The 17,843-nt window shown below is 33.8% G+C and overlaps 2 protein-coding genes across 4 annotated transcripts; one reads left to right on the forward strand and one right to left on the reverse strand.

Moving 5' to 3' along the window:
- The first annotated feature begins 3,773 nt into the window (after nt 1-3,773).
- On the forward strand, nt 3,774-6,063 carry LOC127074624 (uncharacterized). 3 transcript variants are annotated; one of them, XM_051015959.1, is made up of 2 exons: nt 3,774-4,587; nt 5,671-6,063. In XM_051015959.1, exon 1 carries the CDS (start codon nt 3,975-3,977, stop codon nt 4,581-4,583), a length of 609 nt encoding a protein of 202 aa, XP_050871916.1. In that variant the 5' UTR covers nt 3,774-3,974; the 3' UTR covers nt 4,584-4,587; nt 5,671-6,063. The 3 variants fall into 3 exon arrangements, with proteins under 3 accessions (XP_050871916.1, XP_050871915.1, XP_050871917.1); XM_051015958.1 differs by having other exon boundaries at nt 5,679-6,063; XM_051015960.1 differs by lacking the exon at nt 5,671-6,063 and adding an exon at nt 5,148-5,270.
- A 1,913-nt stretch (nt 6,064-7,976) lies between these two features.
- LOC127074625 (uncharacterized) lies at nt 7,977-11,833 on the reverse strand. The gene is made up of 7 exons (XM_051015961.1): nt 11,683-11,833; nt 10,988-11,355; nt 10,221-10,448; nt 9,728-10,082; nt 9,518-9,645; nt 9,275-9,410; nt 7,977-8,381 (listed from the first exon to the last, which is right to left on the reverse strand). The coding sequence occupies exons 2-7, from the start codon at nt 11,329-11,331 to the stop codon at nt 8,142-8,144; spliced, it is 1,431 nt and encodes a 476-aa protein (XP_050871918.1). The 5' UTR covers nt 11,332-11,355; nt 11,683-11,833; the 3' UTR covers nt 7,977-8,141.
- Between the last annotated feature and the right edge of the window lie 6,010 nt (nt 11,834-17,843).

Consider the following 17,843-nt stretch of genomic DNA (forward strand, 5'->3'; position numbering starts at 1 on the left):
GTACCTTCATGGGTAACTTGAAGGGTATCCCACATTTCTTTGGCGGTCTCGTAGTGTGAAACACATAGAAACTCATTAAAACCTATAGCGATAGTGAAGATAGTTTTAGCTTTCAGACTCCATTGCATTTTTTCTCTTTCATCTTTGGTCCAATCATCTTCCTTTTTATCTACCACAACATCATTAACTTCATGTGTGGGGGAAATGGACCATTTTTCATAGCCTCTCACATTTTAAAATCCATCTCTTCTATGATGATTCTCATCTTCTTTTTCCCTAAATCATAGCCTTCTCCATTAAAGGATAGGGGTTCAACCGAATCATTTGAAGTATTTTCCTTCCTCCTGGGACATTTATTCATTAATATGATTTGGATTATGGTTCTACTTGTTATACAAGTGACCTCAAACAGAAGAAGGGATGAACTGTGAAATGTAGAAATCGTGATTAACTTGAAAAAAATCTTTTACTTAGAGCAAACATTTATGATAGTGCAGAGATAAAGTAGATGAAATTGAAAGAAGGAATTAGAGAGATAATAAACATAATCAATAGAAATAAAAGAATGGGATAGACAGATTGCAGCAATATTTATATAGGTTTAGCTTAACCACTTGGCGTACTCATCTTCCATAGAATTACTCATTAGAGAACAAGGAAAATGTACATGAACTAAATTCATCAATTCCATAGGCTCGCGGTTTATATCAAATCAATATGAATAATGTAAGTTTCAAAATAGAGGAACAACTTCAGAAAAAAATCAAAAAAGAATCATAGTACACTACAACAAATATACTCCTTTTCACGTCGGGTGTACATAGGCCTGAAGTGAAACCTTAAAAATTAGGCAACTTACTTTTTTATTTTGAAATTAAAACTAATTATATTTCACCTAAGTTTAATAAAGAGGGTCCGCTTATTTTATTATACCAAAGGCGGCAAGAGGGACCGGGGGGAATCGGCAAAGAAAAAGTTATCGTCTAAGGTTGTCGATGTCGTAACTAACAATGAAGGGACTAGCAATCAATATAAAGGATCAAGCAAGGGGAAACGCCAACACATTATAGGCATTACTTGGGGTGTACCCCGGGCGAACATCCCATCAAAGGGGACGATGAAAAGGAAGATGGTTGAATTGAGGCAGCTTATAAGAAAGATTGAAGCACTTAAGTCAAGACCCAAAAAAAACCAATGCTCGAGTTCTAGGATAACGAGAAATTTGAATAAGCCTTGAATGATATTATCCCTCTAGTCATAATGGCCATGATCAATCGCTTTGACATATCTTGGATACTGACCGATGGCAGAATCTTCCGCGACATAATATATTCAAAGTTGTTTGAAAAGATTGGCTTCAATAAGGAGAATATATGGACATATGAAGGGTCGGACTTGCAAGTATTCAATGACACGACCACCCACCCATGGGGATACATTGAATTAATTTTATCTATTGGGGAAGAAAGAGACATCAGGATCATAGACTTACAATTACTTATAGTCCCATGCAAGAGGTATATAACTTCATACTCTGAAGACCTTTTACGGTGGCTCTGGATGGTGTGGCTTCTTTGGTCCTCCTAAAGCTCAAGTTTCATAATCTTCATGGTGAGTTGGTTATGATTTATGCTGACCTTAAAGGAGCCAAAAGAATCTACCTGGAACTACAGCAAGACTAGGGAGAGTGTGAGGCCATGCATAACTCCCATAAGAGGTCAACTAATGAACATGAACATTCGGCCTACCACAGGAAGTAGAGATCATGTCGGATTCATAAGTAAGAATGGTTGACACTAAGAGCTATAAACCAGGAATAATAATCGCCGGAAGGCACGTCTGGTTATGTTTACAGCTTTATTTTTTATGTTATTTCTTTGTGTAATTAACTACCTTATAAAAGTGTATTACTATATTTCCATCATTAATGAACAACACACAAGTTCTAAAATATCTCTTTTCTTTGTGACAGTGTAAGGTAATGATGGGTCTGGGGTACGACCAGAGAGATTCAAACCCCAACATAAAAACGTAAGGGTGTTTTCATGAATGCCATAGGCATATGATTAAAATAATTAAAACCCACAAGGCAAAGCACACACACAAAGAAAGTGGAAAACCACTAAAATGACTATAACCGACCTACGTCATCTTGGTAGCTAGCCGCTTCAGAGGCCGCAGTGAGTCTTCCACGCGTCAATCTCAGACCAGGCTTTCACCTTGAGGGAGAGGTACCGACCATTGGTTGAGCATGGACCTAGAGATGCCCAATAAACTTCGAGTGAAACCCTCATAAGTTAATGCAAAGTCTGGAACAATTGACTTGGGATCAATCACATGAGCCTTAAATAGGTAAAAGAAATATCTCAATGTCAAATTCATTTGCTTACGCTTCATAGTATATGGTATTACATTTAATTAAAAAAAGAAGTACATAGCTAATCTCTAAGTGAGATGACTTTTCCATCTTTAAGCATCTGGTTCGACCGTACTTACTCCCTCAAATTACATAGAGGAGAGTAAAAATGCTCTAGTTGCAGTAAATCATTCTCAAAGGACTCGGAAATGGCTGTGAGACCGACAATGGATGCTTCATTTAATTTATGGGCCAGAGAGGCATTCTCAAGGAGCAAGTTTTCAAGATCTCCATGAACAACAGAAAGACATGCCTTGGTATCAGATAAACTGGCCCGAGCACAAGCCAAAACTTTATCTTTCCTTATCGTTTCCTTTACCAAGAGTTTTAACTGATCAACTAATAAGTCAAAGAGGTTGAAGGAATTCAAGGCATCACATATCGTAGTAAGAGAAATATAGATCTTATTTACTTGTTGCGGGTATGTATCTCCCTAAAATGTGAGACTATGAATACTTTCCTCTCATAGATGTTTCTTCTTACGATGTTGATCAAATAGGAAAGTATCTCAATGACCAACACCACCAATGGCCATAACAGAAGAAGCTTGTCGAGTATAACAAGCAAATTCAATAACTCTTATTCGAGATTCCCACTTGTCAGGTTGCCGAGATAATAGAAGTTCTCTTCTTAAATAGATGGTTGGTGTTCTTTTAGAGCACGGGGTCTTGACCTAGCCAAGAAGACAAGATACAGAGAATATGGCATACGCGACACCCGTCAAGAATTTAGCTGAAAGGGCTGAGGCGAAACCCTTATTGTCCCAGCCAGAAGAGGAATATTGACCGATATTAAAGTGTTTGGAGGACCAGTAATAGTCGGGTTGAGTCAGATTTTATGTCTCAGTTGGTGGATTATTCCTCATTCTTCATTGAATATGTAGATAATAATTACTAAAAGTTAAGGGCGTTACTGATTACAAATCTGATGGCATTGGGCAAGATTACAGGGGGAGCTCATCGAAAATGACATTTCTTTCCTCTTTAGTACGAGTGTGTATCAGCAAGAAGGTCTCAACAAGACATTTCAAACATTTCATTGAGATTTTACCCCGAGATGACACCTCCAACGTAACCCAACTCTTTGAAAAAAAATGACCAATCATTTCTTCTAAAAAAGCTCCTCCTGAGACATGTCTCTTTCCCTTTTAATTTCACTACTTTATTTTTAATTTTTAATTAATAAGAGACTAAATTATCTTATTTGCTTTTATAAAAAAATCTTATTTTCGGTTAAATAACATCTTTAATGATTCCATGAGTAATAATTAAATAATCTACGCGAAAGATATTGGCACATAGGACTTGATTTATTTTTTCAAAGAACTATAAAAAAAAACTATATTTTCTTTTGTGTGAATGACAGTTTTCACTAAAAATTAATAAAGATTTAGGCATGCTGGGAGGGGTAAAAGCGTAAACCAGCCACCATCGTCTTCGTGTATAGGGTTTTTCTGACATCACTCAAACTAGCCACCATCACCAAAACTGTTACGCCGTTCAGTATGCGGCAATGATAAACAGAACTCACCACTAGCATTTTTCCGTCACCGTTAGCAATGAGGTATTCACGTTTTCTACAATTTTCACGCTTCCGCAAAACCCTAACTCAAAACCCTAATTTCACTTCTCCTCAAATTTCAAGACCCTATATTGTTTCACCAAATCAACACCAATGGAATCAAAAACCCCAATGCGAATCTACCTCCATACGCAATTACAACACCGCGTCACCGGATTCCGAAAAGGTGTCCGCGATTGTGGACGAACTCATGGGATTAACGCTACTGGAAGTGATGGACCTCGTTGATGTGATGAGAGAGAAAAAGGGGATCAACGAGCTTCCAATTATGATGTTGATGGTGCCCGGAATGGGAATCAGAGGCTTGCCGAAGGGTTTGGGTGGAGCTAAAGGTGGTGGCGGAGAAAAAGGAGAGGAGAAGAAGGTTGAGAAGACAGCGTTTGATGTGAAGCTTGATGGTTTTGATGCTGCGTCGAAGATTAAGATTATAAAGGAAGTTAGGACTTTTACTAGTTTGGGTTTGAAGGAAGCTAAGGATTTGGTGGAGAAAGCGCCTACTCTATTGAAGAAAGGTGTGACAAAGGAGGAGGCAGAGACTATTATTGCCAAGTTGAAGGAGGTTGGAGCAAAAGCTTCCATGGAATAATAAGGTACTAATTTGTGTTTATGTGGATAGTTAGATATGATTTTTGTATATTTGTGTGTATGATTTACTCTAAGTTTTGTGTAGAATTGAGCGAGAGTATGTTTTGTTGTTTGATAGATTGCTATACTGCCAATCTTTGAAGCCCTAACACTAACACTAGCACATGGACACTCTTTAATAATTTAAGAAAATGATTGCAACTGAATGTAATCACAAATGTTGGCATCGGATATTGTCATGTGTTGGACACCAGACTGACTTTCAATCCGAAGTCTCGGTTCTACGTAGCTGCCCACCCAATTCAAATTATTATTTGTCATCTACACTCGTTATCCCCGGGTGGACTATTTTGTGTTTGAGTGAATAGACATGGGGTGAGAAGGAAGGTCTTACTCTAATTCTATAGTTAGATATACACATTGTCTGAAGTCTAGCCTAAGATACTCTTATTTGCATCTAAATAGAAATAAATAATTTGAAAGTAACATAATGAGCTGTGCTTTTTTTTCTTGACTGAGGTTTGAGGCTCCTTGATGTAGTTAGTTATACAATGACTATTTGTAGGAGGAGAAAGAAAGGAAAAGATATTGTTGGTGCAGTGCAGCACTGTTCTAACAACAACCAAAGTTTGAAGCTCTTAGGTTCGGTGGGATTAAATTATCCCTCCTTTAGACAAATTACGGTAGGTGAGCACTGTTCTAACAACAACCAATGTCTGTCTTTTTACATCTGTATATTTTTTTCTCCAAAAGTTAAATTGGTTCCTGCAAATGGCGTGACGCTTACTTTACAGAAAAGGGTTGAAGCATTGGATGATTGGAGGTTGATAATTATTACTTATTATTGCCTGACAATGAGTTCTATGCTGAAAACTGTGACAGCATAAACTAAAGTTTGAATTAGATATTTGCATTACAAATAAACGGCATTTGTTTGTCATGTGGGAACATTAGCATCTCATGCTCTCTATGTTTATATGTATGTTCTGAATTTTTGATCATATGGAATAAAGCTAAATATGTACATTTCTGTAATTGCTTAAGGTTTTTGGCAATTCCTATTTCTAATTGACTTTTAATATTTGGAGCTGCCTAGGAAAAAGCCAGGATGGAAAACAAAACATGGCGAAGAGATTTTGTTTTTGTAGCAGCTAGTTCCTCACGCCCATGTTTCCATTGGCAGGGGATGGAAGTCATTGAAGGTCTTCTCATAATGCAGAGATGTTATATTTGTATTTGAAAACTTAGCTGAGCTCATTATGATCGTACCTCTCTCTCTGTCATTTTTATTTTTCCTTTGTATCAGGTTCTTTTTGCTCTAATTTTTTTTTAATCATTTTTCAACCAATGTTGTAGAATTGATTTATGATGGAGTTTTAGACACAATTGGATGTCCAGTGAACCACAATAACCACACAATCATTTGTAATGCCTAATGAGCAGCTGAAAATTTGATGTTACCAAACTTTTTTTGCTGTGCAGTATGCATGTTGCACCTCATTCCCATTTTATCCCATCCTTTTCATGATTGATGATTCAAGCTATGAAGCATTGAGGCTGCATGAGAGCTTAACCTTGTGTTTATCTTGTGTTTGGATAAAGCATTTTATAGAGAGAATGTAATGTTTGGAGGGAACTTAAAATAATTTTGACAAAATCATTTGTTTGAATAAAAAAATATGAAGAATTGTTAAAATAATAAAAATTTATGAAATATTTTATTTAAGTTAAACTTAATGATTTTGAAATGACATTTAAAATCAAAGGATTTTAAATTATTCTCATATTTCATGGAGTGTAAGTGTCAAATTGAATATTGTTATTGTTTTAAATTTTACAAGTTGGTTTTCATTTTTCTTAAGATTTTCAAATTGTTCTTTAAAATTTTCCAAAAATTGCAAATTGGTTTTAATAACTTTTAAAATTTTCAAATTGATTTCTTTAAATTTTTAGAATTGCAACTTGGTCCTTATTTTCAAATTTAAAATTTGACCCAATTTTTTTTTAATTTATTAAAATATTTTGAAAATTAAATAATAAATAATTTTAATACTCTATTTATAAGTGAATGAATTTCAATTAAGTCCCTTAAATTGTATAAAATTTTAAATTCTTTAAAAAAATTCAATTACTTTTATCAATTTAGAGGAACTACTCAATGCTTTAGTTAGTTAGTTAAGCACGTAAATAAGAATATGAATTTCATCATCGTTCCACCATTAATCCTAGGTAATAACCATCTAGAATATTTAATTCAAAGTCTTTACATATTTCACTTCCATTTTATTAAGTGGAGCACAAATCAACTTATGAAAGACTAATCAATAAAAAAACAGATTATATATTATATAAATAACATGACAATTGAATACAAAGGGACAAGGTTATGTCATAAGATTAATAACTCATCTCTAACAATAAAGAGTTTAGTTACTCATCATATGTAATTGAACATAAAATTTCCACCATATGAATCATATAAAAGATACACTCACCCTTGTATTAATATTATATGGCAAGTTACGTTATTTCTCAAATTGCGTCACGATACAATATGATCGTGCTGTGGGACCGCAATTAGATGAATTTTCTTATGTGTTCATCTAGCTTGATGACATGGCAAGTTATGCTATTTCTCAAATTCCGCCACAATACAATATGATCGTGTTGTGGGACAGCAATTAGATGAATTTTTTTGTTTGTCTAGATCCGCTTCTTTTCACTGGAATTTACACCACATAAAACACCCTAACTGAATTGAGTTTTTCAATAATATATATTGCATTGGACTATATTTTACTCTATTTAATATGTCAAGAGTCATCAATGAGAAAATGAAAATTTTATAGTGTAAATCGATATTTTATAAATTTTTAACCAACATTAACTATTAGTCAATTTACCCTATAATGTGAATTGCTTAATGTCCTTGTATGTCATGATTCGCAGCAACATAATTGTCCTCAGTCGCATTAATATATTTCAAATTTTGGTTATAGATGTATGAACTTCTTAAATAAAAAAAGTTGCACAAGTAGCAATCTGTGTAGATCACATAGACTTTAAGGTACCGTTAATAACATATTTTCTTCCAAGCAAACTTTTTCAAAATGAATTTAAGCATAGCTTTTGAAAATTAAAAAGGTTAAAACAATCAAACACTAACTTTATTAGTAGCAAGTTCAAAAAGCAATCTATGGATTTAGAGTGAGGGACTTGAGGTTCATCAGAATCACAGTCCCATTTTACTGCTCTGGCATTAAACTAGATAAAAAACTCTTTTAAAAGTTCACTTACGCCGTGGAAAAGTATATCACACACTTCTTTTCCATAATTAAACCTATCACACTTTTAACCTTTGGGGTCAGACTTCATGGATTCAACGAAAATCACATATATGAAAATTCAAAATATAAATTACTCTTATATGTCATGTATTTCCTCAGTAGATAAAAACATGCCAAAAAAAAAAACTACTCTTGGTCTTAAAGGATCTTAAAGTACAGTGATAACTTAATACAAGGTAAGTGTCGCAACATAAGTAATTGCTTGGCAGAAGTTAGAAACCAAAGAAGCCAAGTTCACTGGCTCTTTCCTTCTCAAATGTTTCAAAGTACTGATAGATGATTGTTACTGCAAGCAATATCCCTGTCCCTGAACCTATTGCCCCCATAAAATCTGCCAACACTGTTAGGGCACCAATACATATGCCTCCAAATGCTGCAGCAGTCGGGATGTATCGGTTTAGCTCTTTCTGCAAGTTTGACTCACGGTGTCCAGGCATTACCATTTGTTGTTCCTGCAAATTAAAAGCCATGTATCAGTTGAAATTTTAAACACCCACTCGCTCAGTTGAACTTTAATACAAAGATCAAATTCTCATATAATAAAACAGATTTCCCCAGCAACAAACTCGGTTACAAAATTAAAGTTGCCCAAATTATTGACCTTACCCTGAACCAACACCGGAAACTTCACAAGACAACAAATAAAAGTGGCAGAGAGGAAGAAGACATTGTTGCATACACTATGGGTAAACAGATATATTGTGATTTCTGACTTCAAGGATCCAATTAAAATTTGATACAAAACTCAAATCAGTAAAAACAAAAGTCACTAACTAGTGCTTGTTCCAAACTAACCAACTCACATGCTCCTATTCCTTTTCAGGAGTAGTCATGCCAAAGCATATCTGATATGACTTACAGGAATATGTTAACTACAGCAAGAATGACAGAGTACAACTAGTACCTCCAGCGGACCAGTCAATGGCCCTACAAGTATAAATAACTTACAGGAATATGTGAACTCCAGCTAAAACGACAGAGTGCAACTAGTCATGCAACTCCAGCAGGCCAGTCAATGGCCCTACAGGCAATATTTAGTTTTTAACCACAGTATAAGTGGTTTCTGAGGAATTAAAACCCAAGTATGGCTAGTATTTTGCTTCATGTAAGTAGCCTTTAGAGTTAATTCAGAAATTTATACTAAAACGAAAATAACATTGTTTTTAACCAGTATTAGTGGTTTTTAAGGAATGCTTAAATTCCAACAGCTCAAAGCATCTTAAATTACCTTGCTTGTCACCAGGTGGATCTTTTCTAATAACTAAAATCACAAATCCTTGCGAAACTGTTATAGGTCTAGGCAAAAATAAAGGCAAGTTGGAAAAAAAATGCTAGTCAGTATTACCTTCAATTGCTTGGCAACATCCCTAGCAGACGAACCAGAAACCTCAATCCAAGTTTTAGAGAACAATGCACATGCTGACAGCATAAACACTAGATAGAACAAAGCATGGAAAGGATTGGCTGCCATATCAGCTAAACTGCAAAATACATGCAGCAAAAAAATCAAATCATAGAGACAAGCCCTATTTATATAAATGGTGGAAGCTTTATATGCAATAAGTATAACTGGGAGCATGTCTCTTACCTGGACGGTGCAGTGATGTAGTATGCAATACCACCAACAGGAATTGAATGACCACCTCCATATTCAGATTCCTTCCATTTTCCCAACAGATTTACAATGAAGTTTCCACTGTACTTACGGTGGAGAAGCTGAACAAATCCAGTAAGATTAGATTTTTACAACAGAAAACCCAAAAATGTCAAGCCCAGCCTATCATAAAATTATTATTACCTGAGAGATAAAGTAGAGATTGGAAACAAGGGCAGACTGAAGAATAATGGGCATGTTGGAGGTATAGAAAAGTTTTATTGGATATGAACCCTGCTGTCCTCGGGCATTCTTTGACCTTACAGGCAAGACCACACGGAAACCTTGGAAGTATATCACAATCAGGAAGATTAAGACAGTAGCAAGAAGATTTGTCACATTGGGAAGATTCTGCCGGTAAAATGCTTCACGAAGAGCACGAACCTTGTCTGTTCTAGTTATCAACAAATGGAACAGAGCAATAACAGCACCCTCAAATTCAGCTCCACGTCCACTATTAATGGTGGTAGGACTAAATGCCTTCCATATAATGTTTTCACTGTAAAATAACAAGAGAAATTCTTCTAAGTTTTCGATAAAAGGAAAGATACCCTGGTTGTTAGAAAATGATATAAGACAGCACCAATTTCATAGACTAAAGCTGAATATATTTTATTATCAGAGACTAGAAATGTACCAGATATTAGTCGCTATGAATAGGGAAATTCCAGAACCAAGACCATATCCTTTTTGAAGAAGCTCATCTAAACATATCACGATAATACCCGCAAAAAAGAGCTGAATGATGATGAGGATAGCATTTCCTACTCCAAGTTGGCCCACGCTACCATACATCCCTGAAAGGACATAGGCAACTGCTTCTCCAACAGCTATCAAAATACCAAGTAGCTTTTGTGCTCCGTTTCTGTCATAGAAAAGGAACTTAACTCAATAACTATACCACCCTGTAGTGAAAACCCATCAAAGAAAGCAGCGCATATAACATGACATGCATTTAATAAGTTATATTTCGTGATAGATATTGATAACTGAATTGGATTCGTACACCATTAAATAAAGGATTGTGTGTCAAATGGGCAACCACTGTTAGAAGAGTGTGTGTGTGACTACGATTTTCATCACATCGATTTCTGAGTATGAAAGTCCATACATAGACTTAAGCTCTAACCAGAGCCTAACTTAGACCCATAAGTCATAACTGATTCTGTTAAACAGATTCAATTGAGCATGCTCAGCAATCATGTCGCAACCGTAACAGATGAACTGCATCGTACTGAACAGGATCTAACAGCAATAAACCATACACAAGGGTAATAAACCCTAGAGTAGGATACACTCTGATAATCACAATTGTAAGACCAACTGACTGACTGAAATTATTGACATGGGCTGAGGAAATATAAGCTATTCATTAAAAAATAAAAATAAAAGTTGTCAACTTACAAAAGGGCCCGATCTTCTCGAACATTATTGTCCACCTCAATGATCTTCGATCCAGCCAGAAGTTGCATGACCAGCCCAGAAGTCACAATGGGAGTGATTCCAAGTTCCATGACAGTTCCACGATTTGAAGCAAGGATAACACGCATCCAATAGAACGGATCTGCACCCGTCGTCGAGTGTATCCCATATAAAGGAAGCTGACTACAGACAAGGAAAATGAAAAGAGCGATGACAGTATATATGACCTTCTCTCTAAATGGCACTTTCCTGTCAGCAGTCTGAACTTCAGGAAGGAACGGGAGAAACGGCCTTACTAAGTGCAGAACCCTAAACCCACCTCCCATTTTATCAAACTATGTCAATTTAACCTGCATCATACATTCAACATTCATAAGGCAAAATCTACAAAAGCATAGCTACATGCACTGAAATAATCCAATATAATCAAACCAATCTAACACAGCTTTATTCATAATTAAATTCACAGCATAAATGAAGAAAAAATTAGGGAACTAAACAATATAATCGCATGCAATATAGGTAGATCTGATTTCATAGATTCAGAAGCAAAAAATTCAAACCCTAATTTGCACAAGCAGAGAGCAACGAAGTGGAGAGAGAAATTGCGAAATAGGAATGGATTAATTAAATTAAAAATGATAAAAATTGAGAAAAAATTGAGAAAAAATTAAAACCTAAAAGAAAGCAGAACGGTTAGACGGCGAAACCAGAACGAACGAAGGTGGTGCAGTTAAATAGATATAAAATATTTTGTACCTTACACACAAACGTGAATTTTTCAATTTTGTAGTCAACTCTTAAAAAAAATAATAAAAAAAATAAAAAGCAAAAGGTTTAGAGAGTATAATTTTCTAAATGAAGAATAAATTTAAGATTAAGTATGAAAAGGCATAAATTATATAAACAGAATATTTTAAAAAGAAAAATATTATTAAGTAATTATTTAGTTTTTTAACTTATGTGGCTGAAAATATGCATTTAGGAGATAAAATATAATTATAAAAAATTAGTGTTGTATCGATATAATCTTAATAGATTTTAAAGAGTAAAAAAGAAAAGATAGCACAGTACTCATTCAAAGAAGGTTTAGGCTATGTTTGGATTGATGGAATATAACGGAGTGGAGTGGAATGGAACATGACGGACCGGAATGGAGCGGAGCGTAATAGAATATAGATTTCACTCTATTGTTTGATTATTTTATTAAAAATGAAGCATTTTATCACATACCCCCAAATTGGATGGAACAAAGAATAGAGATTTTGGTGGAATTGTATAGAATGGATTTCATCATGTTTCATCCATTATTTGTAAATCCAAACAATAAAATCTCAATTAGTTACCATTCAATTTCATTTCATCTCAAATCAGCTATCCAAACAGATCCTTAGGATCTCTTTGGTTTTGAATTTTGGGAGAAAAAGGGAGGAGAGGGGCCATTTTAAATTAAGTGTCTTTGATTCAAAAAATTTATGAGGGAAGAGAAGGGAAGATAACTAAATTCTTCTTGCAGTTTTTGGTTTTCTCTAAATAGAGAGTTTTTTGGAAGAGAGAGGGGTTATAGTAAAATATATTTTTGTTATATTGATAAATTACCTTCATTTTTTTATTATAATTCTAAATTGTACTTATTATTATGACTCAACTTTCTTTTTTTATTCATTTTTATTAATTATTTTGTTTGTAATAATTTAATTTTTATAAATTGTTGTGTTGTATTTCATATCGATATATAATGGTAATCTATGAGTTATATATTATCTAGAATTTAATTTCATAAATATTTTATAGGATTTGATGGATCATCCAGATGAGAAAATGATTAATTTGAAGATTGGTCGATTCTATGACATTTATCAATATTTTATTTTCACTTTAATTAACACGGGTGTTATAATATTTTAAGGGTAAAAAGGTAAAGTAGTTTTAAAACATCTTCCTTCCTCTTATGAACCAAACACATTTTTGATTGAAAATTCTCCCTCTCCCCCCTCCCCCTCTTTTGAACCAAACATACATTTAACTAAAATACATCCCTTCATCTTCCCTCCCTTTTATAAAAATCCATCTCCTTCCCACATCTTCATTGAACCAAACAGACCCTTAGCATTCAAAGAGTGGCTAACATCTGAAAAAATGGCTAGCACCCATAAAAAAGGGATATAACCCATATAAAAGGGGTGTGCCAATGTTTCTCTCTCAAATCAATAAGAAAATGTGTGTCACACGTTCTAGTCCAAAGAGACAGTCAAGAGAGTTGTCCTTCTTCTGAAGACAAGCTTCCAACAAGTTTTGATGAAAACAATATTTTGAAGCTCAAGTATTATTATCAAAGAAGAATGACAAAATTGCTTATGATCAATCGAGGTATATGGAAATTCATATCATCGGCAATCTTAAAATGCTTAACTTATTTGATCATGCATTTGATAATATTCATTTCATACTTTGTTAAAATGAATTTTCTAATGTTTTAATAGCATTGGTTGAAAATAAGTTTTGATGCATGCATAAAGTATTTGGACTTAGAAAAAATATCAAAATAATTCAGCAAGCAATTGATTGAAATCCTTGTGCAATCGATTGAATGGAATTATGAAAAATAAAATTTTGACCCTTGCAATCGATTGACAAGTTCATGCGATTGATTGTAGCAGTGCATTTTTTCAAATTTTTAGCCCTTGCAATTGGTTGACAGACTTGTGCAATGGATTGCACCTGAACAAGTTTTGAAAAATGTTGAATTATGTTCACTACTTTAGTTACTCCTTTTCATGACATCTCCTAATTATAAACTCAATATATTTCAGAAATATTTTCCAACCATTATCATGTTTTATCAAGAGTTGATTTCACTCTATAAATATAATTCAAATTACATTTTTATTGTTACCTCTTTCAATCATATTTTACAAAAGCTCTCTGCATAATTTTTAATTCACGTGTTACAGACTTATATGTTTTTTGAAAAACTTTCATATCATTCTAAAAGCATCATTGAGCACTTAGAGAGTTTATGGTATTGAATTTTCATATTTGAAAGAGAAGAAGTCCTATTTATAAGATTCAGTTTATCAAATTTTTCTACTCAAATTCATTACTGTATCAACATCTTATTTATTCAGGATTGTTGGATATAAGATTATGTGATTGTTATACTTGTTATCCAGGACGGTTGGAAACAAGGGTGTAAGAAAATGAATGATTATTTTCTTTTCTTTAATTTTAAATCACAAGAGGAATGTTCTTGTTGATTAGTTTAGAACTCATTGTATAGAAGTCTAGCTTAGGCTTGTGCAAAATTTCTAACATTATTGAAATCCCTTACTGCGTAAGGGGACTAGAGTACTCTCAGATTGTAAGGGGAACCAGGATAATTCTCGGTGTTCTTTATTTTCCGCATTTATTGCTTTCATCGATTATCACATCAAGTAAGAAAAGAAAGATCATCATATAAAAACCAGATAAATTTTTGAATATCTAATTCACATCATATCCTCCTCTTAGGTGTACTTACACAGTTACAATTGTCATCATAGCAGATTATAAGTAACCTGTTTCTAAAGATCCATAATGGCTTCCGCAATTGCAAATCTTGTTTTCAAAGATGGTGGCAGTAGTAATAAACATCCACTATTTTCTGGTGAATATTTCAACTTTTAGAAAATTTGCATGAAGGCTCATTTGGAAGCACAGGGAGAAGTAATTTGGGATGTTGTGGAGAATGGTTTGTTTGTTCCTACAAGTGTTGTCAATGGGGTTGGGACACTAAAGATTAAGAGTTCATGGGATGAAGATGATGAGAAAAAAGTCATTTACAATTAAAAAAATAATCAACATACTTCAAAGTGTACTTAGCATGGATGGGTTTTTTCGTGTCTCTCGATGTAAAACGACAAAGCAAATATGGGATACATTGGTAGAAACTCATTAAGGAACCGTTGTAGTAAAGATATCCAGAGTGAATACTTTAAGTCGAGAGTATGAGATGTTCATAATGCAACCCAAGAGTCTATCGTCGCATTGCAAAAGAGATTTATACACTTGATAAATCACTTGATTACTCTCGGTAAGAATTTTACTAACGATGATCTTAATCTTAAAGTGCTTAGGTCTTTAACCCTGAAATGACAACCAAAGGTGACCAAAATATTAGAAAAGAAAAGTCCTTCTACCATGACGTCGACATTCTTGTTTGGAAAACTTCAAGAGCATGGACTTGAACTTTGAAGACTTGAAAAGCATAAGAATCAAGAGAATAAATCCAAAGGCATTTCTTTGAAAGTTGACTCAAAAGAAGAACAAGAAGATGATACTCCAAAAAAAGATGAAAACTTCATGCTCCTTGTAAAAAGACTTGGTAAGTTATTTGGTAAAAATGAAAAATCCTTGAACTATGCAAATAGAAATAAATTTTTCAGGAAAAAGGATGCTTTCACTTCAACACCAAATGTCACTTGCTATGAATGTGGAAAGAAAGGACATATAAAGATGGATTGTCCAAAACTCATAAAGAAGAACAACTTTAAAAGTATAAAAGAGTCAAAATCTAAAAGATCTTACATTGCACGGGAAGATAATGAAATAAATTCATCATCTAACTCAGAAAGTGATGAATGTGAAAATCTTGCTTTGATGACATCACACCATTCTGATGATGAAGATGAAGAGGCTTGTAATGATTTTTCCATTTATGATAATGGTGCACAATGTGCTATAAATGAACTACTCAAAATGCAAAATTATGTATAAAATGGTGTCAAATCAAAAGAAACAAATTTTATCTCTTGAAGAAAAGATTGACACCGTGGAAAAAGATTTTGAAATTGAAAAACAAAACTTTGTTAAATAACAAAATTAAAATTTTGTATTCAAAGAGTGTGATTCACTTTCTTTTCAAATTGTACAATTGAAAAGAGTTCTTGAAAGATATGAAAAAGAAAAAATTGAATTGGATGGTGTCATTAGTCAACAAATATATTCAAATAATAAAAGTGAACTTGGTTATTTTAAATTTAATAAACCAAGTTCTAGTAAAACCATCTTTGTTAAGGCTAGTGATCAATCTAATAAAGAAAAGGTGAACAAAGCAAACAATGTTCATAATTATCCTAAAAGGAAAAGATTTGTTAAGAAAAAAACTTATGTTCCTAGATATAGGAGCAATTTTGTTCCTACTTGCTTCTATTATGGTATAATTGGTCACATACTTAATGCTTGTTATGTTAGGAACTTTAGTGTGACAAATGGGCATTATGTGTGGGTCAGAAAATGAACTAATTATGAAGGATCCAAGGCAATTTGGGTACCTTAAAAACCACTACAAATATATGGTATCTCGATAGTGGTTGTTCTAAGCATATGACGGGAGATATCAACAAAATTTCAAATATAATGCTTAAAGATAAGGGATATGTCACTTATAGAGACAACAACAAAGGAAAAATTCTTAGCATAGGAAAAGTTGGATCACCACTTTTCACATCCATTGAAGACGTTATTTATGTTTAAGGACTAAAGCACAATATTCTAAGTATAAGCCAACTGTGTGACAAAGGCTTCAAGATCAAGTTCATCGAGGAAGGATGCTTGATTGAAGATGAAGTCACTCATGAGGTAAAAATCAAAGGTAAAAGATTTAATAATATTTTTATGATTTCCTTAGATGATTTATCTTTGAAAGTAAAATGTCTCATGGTAAACAATAATGACTCATGGCTATGGCATGAAAGAGTTGCTCATATTCATATAGAACATTTAAACAAACTAGTCAAACATGATTTTGTCATTGGCTTACATAAGATAAAGTTTGTCAAAGATAAATTATGTGATGCTTGTCAAAAGGGGAAATAAACCAAATTAACTTTCAAACCCAATAATGTGTTGTCTACTTCAAGGCCACTACAATTGTTGCATATTGTCATGTCCCAAAATTTTCCCTACTTTTTTCAATTTTGTCTGGCTTATTACTCATCTCATCTACATAACTCACATGTCATAATCATCCATCATAAGACATTCATTTATAGTTGCATCTTTCAAATAACATCCTTGATTCAAAGGTTTCCTGTTATTTAAGATACAAGGCACTGAATTTTGATTTGCAAGCTTATGGTCATTATACTTTATCACGACATTGTGGATTGTGGGCACAACAAATTGTTCATTGATCTTGGTTCTTGAGCTAACTTCTCAGGGAAACCTTAATCCTTGGTTTTGGTTGTCTGATCATTTTAGCTACACCATATCATTAAAATTTGGGGAGTCATTTTCAAATCTTGATTCTAGTCCATAAAAGTCGACCATTAAAGGTTAACTTTTGTTAGCCATTTTTGTTCTTATTTGGTGAACGTCTTTGATTTTTTATTCATGGCATGATATGTCATCCAAGAGATCAAGAGCTCTCAAATTCAAGGTCATATTCAAGTACAAAATCATGTTCAAGATTCAAGATCATCGAGGAAAGGCAAGTTACATGACCTACAATATACAATTCATTCAAAAGAAGATCAGTATCATTACAACCACCCAAGCATATTACAAAATCCATATTACAAGAAGTCTACCAAAATTGACATGTTTTGACCTAACAGTTTACTCTTGGTCAACTGTTGACTTTTTTTGTCAATCGGTTGACCAAAGTCAACTGATCACATCCTAAAACCCTAAGACATATTCCCTGATTTAATCTTTCATCCATGGTTATCATGTCTTCTCCCTAGAAGATGCTTTCATACCATAGTTGAGCTTTAGGTTGCCAAGTTCCTTACATGCCAAAGTGTGCCACCAAGCATATATGCCAGTTGTGTAATCATACCATAATGCATAATTAGGA

Source organism: Lathyrus oleraceus, chromosome 4 (genome assembly GCF_024323335.1).
Source record: "Lathyrus oleraceus cultivar Zhongwan6 chromosome 4, CAAS_Psat_ZW6_1.0, whole genome shotgun sequence".
Classification (NCBI taxonomy): domain Eukaryota; kingdom Viridiplantae; phylum Streptophyta; class Magnoliopsida; order Fabales; family Fabaceae; genus Lathyrus; species Lathyrus oleraceus.

Excerpts from the sequence above, each read along its gene's own strand:
- LOC127074625 (XM_051015961.1), bottom strand. The coding sequence starts at position 11,331 with ATGGGAGGTGGGTTTAGGGTTCTGCACTTAGTAAGGCCGTTTCTCCCG. Across the intron at positions 10,449-10,987 it reads CGAGAAGATCGGGCCCTTTT|AAACGGAGCACAAAAGCTAC; the intron begins GTAAGTTGACAA and ends TTTCTATGACAG. Across the intron at positions 10,083-10,220 it reads TTCATAGCGACTAATATCTG|TGAAAACATTATATGGAAGG; the intron begins GTACATTTCTAG and ends GTTATTTTACAG.
- LOC127074624 (XM_051015959.1), top strand. The coding sequence starts at position 3,975 with ATGAGGTATTCACGTTTTCTACAATTTTCACGCTTCCGCAAAACCCTA.